Source organism: Trematomus bernacchii, unplaced genomic scaffold, assembly GCF_902827165.1.
Source record: "Trematomus bernacchii unplaced genomic scaffold, fTreBer1.1, whole genome shotgun sequence".
NCBI lineage: Eukaryota > Metazoa > Chordata > Actinopteri > Perciformes > Nototheniidae > Trematomus > Trematomus bernacchii.
The window spans coordinates 830528-836697 of record NW_022987801.1 but is presented as its reverse complement, the minus strand read 5'-3'; the positions used below and the strand labels follow the sequence as shown (position 1 = coordinate 836697).

The window sequence follows — 6170 nt, the reverse complement described above, 5'->3', positions numbered from 1 at the left end:
AATGCTAATGCCACAAATACAATGGCGGCTTCACAAAACTTTTCAGAGTTTTACGGGGCGTGGTTTGCAATTCGCCCAGCCAATAGAAATTGGTACTTTTTTGGTACTTTTTTGGTACCACCTCTCTAGCAGGCACTACAAATGGGGGTAAAAGTTCCCGGCACTAAGTACCCGATAATTGGATGGCCTACCTGCCTGTCAGCCTTCCATCTTGTGCTCAAACTTATCTCGTGCCCTCATTGGTCATGTGCGAGTTTGTGTGTGTTGGAGGAGGGGCTCTGTAAGGAAGTCTGAAGGAAGGGGCAGATTTTTTTCGGTTATGTACTTTCAAATTCTAGCGCACTCGAGCTGGTTTCTCCATTCTTACCTACCCTACCTTTAATTTTCCTTTGAATTTTTTCAAAAGAACCGATAAGAGTATCCGTTAAAGGACCGGATCGATAAGCGGTATCGATAAAAGTAGTAGTACCGTTACAACCTTAACGATACCCATCCCTATATGTGTGTGTGTATGTATTTATGGTTTTAAATGTATGTATATATATATATATTTATAAAAAGGTTAAGGTGATTTACAATCTGTGTGTATACCGTTGCTGCAGGAAACTAAGGGTCCAAGATGGCGAATGGACCGCCCCTGTCCACTGTCACACGCTCCCTCTCGCTGTTGGACGTTCTCCATGCAAATCAGTTTGAAGGAAAGTCTTTCAATCCAGAAATACTTGAGGAGACTGAGGAAAACTTTTACAGAGGGGCCCCACCCGAATGGTTAAACTTTCACATCAGTGAACAGGCAGAGTTAGATGGCACCGGATCTCCTTTCATTAAACGAGATGGATACGATAAACTTGAAAAGCAAATTCACAAGTTGAGAAAACACCCTGGAATATCAACAGTTAAACTGTTCCACCAGCCAGGATGTGGGGGGACAACACTGGCCATGAAGGTGTTGTGGGACTTTAGGAAAACTTTAAGGAGTGCTGTTTTAACAGGCTCAACCTCGGACATCACAAAGGTTGCAGAGGAGGTGGTCCACCTTTTCACAGCAGGCAGTCAAGGTGACCAGAAGACTGTGCTGCTGTTGGTGAATGGTGTGCACGTTTTGGAAGATCTACAAGTAAGCATTATCAGGGCGATTGCTAATCAGAAGATAGTCACCCGTATGCCTGTGGTGGTTTTACTCAGTTGTATTAGAGAAGATGCAGATTTAAAGAGTGATGATGTCTTTCTTCAAGAAGTGCTTTCTGACTCAGAGAAGAATCATTTTAATGACAAAAAGGCCGAGCTCAACAGGAAGTATGGTGATAAATGCAATCGATTTCATGGCTTTAACATAATGCAAAGCAACTTTTCTGAGGCTTACATCCAGGAGGCGTGCTCTGTATTCAAAACCATCAAAGAAACAGGAGTACAAGAGAAAACCCAGCTTGCTGCCTTCCTTTCCCTGCTGAACGCGTATGTACCAGACTCTTATCTCCTTGAGGCTCAGTGCCTGGACGTGTTCAAACATGCCAACTGCAGCCACAGAGACATATCACTGGAAGACATGCTGGACGACTTTAGCCATCTCATTATCACTATCCAACTAGATGGTTCTGAAAAAAGAGTCCGCATGGCCCACCCTCTGATAGCACAGTGTTGTACTGAACTGATGGCTGATGCAGGTGTGACCAGAAGTGACACAGCGAAACACCTCTTGACATGTTTGTGCAGAGATAAAGTCCCTCGATCTTTGGTTGCTTTTGTCAAATACATGCTAACCAAAAGAAGACCAAAACAAAAAGAATTCAGTGCTTCAGATTCATTTTCTCGACTGATTCTACATATTCAAACAAAGGAGGACGACTCTCAGTGTGTATCACTTTTAGGGATGGCAACAAATATGTTTGATCGAAATCCGTTTTTTCCACAAGCACTTGCCCGTTTTCATTGCATAGTACTAAGAGACTACGATCAGGCAGAAATGTGGGCAAAGGAGGCAAAGCAAAGAGATCCCAAAAAGTCAGTTGTTGCTGATACACTTGGCCAAGTCCATAAGAACCATCTGAAGAACCTGAGGAAACCAGCCCAATCAGGAGGCATTTTGGCTCTTGCCTTAAAGGCCATTCAAGCTTTCGAAGACGAAGAAAGACTTGCCAAAGATGAAGTTGGGACAAACGTGAAAATAAAAGGCTATTTCCATGACTCACGTTTCTTTAACACCAGAGGGATGTTTGGTTTCCTGCAGGTCTGCAATCTTGTGTATGACCTACTTGTCCGTCAGAATCCAACTTGGAGAGGAGTTCTCACGAAGAAGGTGTCTTTGTGCTCGGCCCTGCCATCTCTTGGAGATCGCTCACTTCTAAGATTCAATGATCTCATATACAGACTCAGAGATGCAGTTGAGAAAAAATGTGCTTTTTTGGATGGATTTCTGACTTACTCCAAGCCTAACATAAAGGAAGACGATCCAGAATACATTTCAAGAGAAACCTCGGCTTGCTACAGGAAGTATGTTGGAGACTCCACATCCAGCCATTTGAAAGAAAAAGGCGCTGATCTGATCCAGAAGCTTAAACTCAAACAGGCTGGCACCACTACGGGAGTCCTCTCATGTCTTGACAGAGAATGCACTGAATCAGACCTTAAAGAAATAACTACATTGTGGGAGGAAATCTGTCTTCATAAAGATCCGGTCACAGCTATGGTCAACAACATCTTCGCTCACATCATGTTAAGAAATACGGGAGCAACCGAGTCTGGTTGCAATCATTTAACTGCATTCAAACAGGAAATGTACCCGATCCTCACGGATAAACCTGAGCCCCATATGTTAGCCCTCCTCTTGCACTGGCCTACAGACAATGAAGACACATGCATCCTTGACCTCAGTGCAATGATTAAGCGTACGCAAGACCTGTATAAACAAGTATATGCGAATCACTTTCGCTCAAGATACCTTCGCCCTCTGTTTTTCCTCGGAAAAGGTCAAGAACTGAACAGGATAGTTCACAGAAAGGTCCTAGAGGAGTCGGTTCGTCAGGGCGATTGGGAGACCATGCACGATTGGAGCGATGAGAAGATTTTCCAAGATCCATCGGTCAAAGAACGCCTTCTTAAAGTTCAAGGGGAGATACGAGAGTACAGACTCTTTGCAACTGTTGATGGTAAAGAGATTGAGGTGGATGCAAACCTCCGAAACAGCCTCTGGAGAAAACGCAAGGTGTCCTTCTACCTTGGATTCACCATCAAAGGTCCTGTAGCCTTTGCCATCCAGACTGAAACTGCAGACAAGAAGGGTAAGATAATATAATTCAAGCATAACTGAACACCTATCTGGCCATTTTAATTATAGTTCAAGGTGTAATTCCCATAATTCGAACATGAAACAAAACATGTAGTTTGGATGATCATGGGAAACATTTTGATCATTCAGTAACAAATTGACAAATTGCATTGCTTGTATGTACTCTACATCATTATAAATTCATACAAATAACGTCATGGTCACTTCATATTTCATGTGTTCTTTGGTGACAAAGGTCATTGTCATTGCGGTGTTCAACACTAATGAAATCATATTGCATTGTGCTGTGTGGCAGAAACACTCTCAGAGATGGATACTTCGAAACAATGTGGGTTGTTGAAGTTTGGTGCTTGTGGCGATGAAATGGTACGTTTTCTTTATGTGTTTATTTATATTTATTTAAGTAGCTTTTCCAACAACCATGACTGCTCATAAAACATTTTCCCTTCTGAAAACAGGATGCCAGGGAATTGACAAAACTTAAACCTGAAGTCAACCGAGTGGATGAGGTTCAAACCTTTAGGTAAGGATTGCCTCTTCAGAACAGTAATACATTTTTATGCACTGACCCCACATGATGGAAAAGGGTTAATCCCCCCGAATCATAAATACACTTTCTTCTTACTTTCAGTTCTATTAATCAATTGTGGTGTGAGAGAAATCAGCCAAAGACATATTCCTTTCCTCTGTAATATAATGGAACTAGATGGCACTCGACTCTGTGCTCAAAGTGACAAAGAAGTACATTTGAAATAACTCAGCAGCAAAGTCTCTTTCTATAAATAATGAACTGGTTACTCAAGATAATCCACATAACTTGTTGTAAGCAGTTTCACTTAGGAACTATTTTCTTTCTAGCGTATCATTACGCAGAAGTGGTTGAGTGCCATCACATTTTACTATATCCAAGAGAAGGTAGATGTTTCTGAAGCCGATATCTCCAACATTCTGCAAATAAATCCAAAACAACAATTTGTATTGATAAATAGAACTACTACTACAGCTAAGACGACAAATATGTTGTTTTGTTGGAGGTCCCTTTAAAGAAGTACAGCAATGTTTTAAAGGTCACCTATTATACAAATCCACTTTTTCATGTCTTTTATACAGAAACATGTGTAAAGAGATTCTGAAAGTTTCAGGAAAAAACAACCAGCATTGTGACTCTTTTTATTTCAGGAGACTACCAAAATAAAAGCGCTGATCATTAACAAGGTAAGACGAGCAACGTTGGATTGATAAGGGATTTCTTGATGAAGAATTTAACACATAACTAGAAATTCTACTTTTTTTTCCTTTGCTTTTTTCCCCAGCATTTCGTGGATCGCCATCAGGCAGCTCTGATAAACACAGTGAGCGATAAAGGACCTTTCCTGGATTAACACAAGGAAAATAAGGTGATCTCGACGTGAGAGGGTTCGGCAGGATGAAGAGTGGGGGATGGGGGGGCTCTTGTTTCTGAGCTTCAGGGATCAGGATGAAGTATGGGAAAGTAAAAGGTCGTATTGTTATGGACGATTGAAGCATCTGCTGTGAAAATCAGTGCCACAGAACAGCTTAATATCATCAGCACTCAGAAGACCAGAGTGACGATATGTTGCTCCTTAAACTCTTTTACAAAGCACCTATTTTTGTGATTTATTTGTGAAACCCTGAAAGTCATTATAAGACTTATTTTATTTTTTTATATATTTTTCATATATTAATAATTCATTACATTTTTTATTAGAGCGCTTTTTCAAGGCACTCAAAGCACTTTACAACTACACATTACACGTATTAGACATGTGTATATCTTTCTTTTCATGTTTAATTTCTTTCTTTGAAATTGTATTTTACTCTTAGCCAAATAGGTGATGTAAACCCAATGTATGTCCAGTTCAAAAGACACAGATTATAATGTTGAAATGCTTTATTTTTTATCTATCGCAGTTCTAAAGCTTTTGTTGGTTTGGTTCTTTAATGCCAAAAAAATGTATGTCGTTGAAATGTTAAAAAAAACAAAGTAACAGAATTGGAGCAATAAATAGGACAATGTCTTGCGTTGTAAAAATTAGACTTGGTTTTATTGTCTTCAAATTGTCACAAAAGAAAGTCAAACATGAATGTGTACAGTTCTTTTTTTATGCAAATGATCACCTTAAACAGCAGTGAATAAATACAAACAATTAAACACAGGTAACCAGATCTAACATGTGAGTGACGAACAGTTTAAGGAGTCAGGAAAGTGAAAGTGGAGAAGGTGAGTCTGGGGTCCTAGTGGCCGATCTTCGCCTTGAGACCCTCGAGTTCAGGACGGCCCTTGAAGCGAGCTTTATAATCCACCTCTGTGTGCTGAGAGGAAACAGAAAGAGAGATTATTAGTGGGAGATAACGGGTGTCCATGACAGATGTTTGTGGTTAAAGTGTGTCTCTGTGTCTGACTCAAGTCACTTCATTACATAAAGCAAAGAATTCCCAGAAACTTTTCTCCTTACATGTATTTTAATTATTTATGTTCCTTGAATAGACCCTTACTCTGTTAATGATTGTTTTGTTTATTGTAAGATGCCAACTGTTTTTTTTTATCTATACTGTATTTGCACCATTCAATGTTATTGACTCAAATAAGTGCCTTAAAGGATTGTAAATGACTCTTGATTAATAAAGTTTTAAAACATAAATAAGATGTGTTTGACTGCATAATGAAGACTTGTGTTGGTTAGGGGTATGCATAATGATTAGGTGTTTAATCTGGGGTCTTATTTAATATGAGTTTAAGTCTGTTTTATAATGGTTTGGGCTTTGTTTTTTATCTTCTAAAATAAAATAATTTAACAAACAGTCCTACAATGTCAATTTGCCTACAGTGAAATTAGGAAAATCGGAAAATCAAGACATTTCT

The 6170-nt window shown here is 39.6% G+C and overlaps 1 protein-coding gene across 1 annotated transcript in view; it reads left to right on the top strand.

Annotated features, from left to right (window-relative positions):
* Nucleotides 1-5949, top strand: part of LOC117497979 (sterile alpha motif domain-containing protein 9-like) — an 8930-nt gene extending 2981 nt beyond the window's left edge. The window contains exons 2-6 of the mRNA XM_034150024.1: nt 603-3278; nt 3582-3652; nt 3745-3809; nt 4466-4501; nt 4600-5949. Of these exons, the coding sequence (XP_034005915.1) occupies nt 620-3278; nt 3582-3652; nt 3745-3809; nt 4466-4481 (2811 nt within the window). The 5' untranslated portion in view covers nt 603-619 and the 3' untranslated portion in view covers nt 4482-4501; nt 4600-5949. The remainder of the gene's footprint in view (nt 1-602; nt 3279-3581; nt 3653-3744; nt 3810-4465; nt 4502-4599) is intronic.
* The last annotated feature ends 221 nt before the right edge of the window (nt 5950-6170 follow it).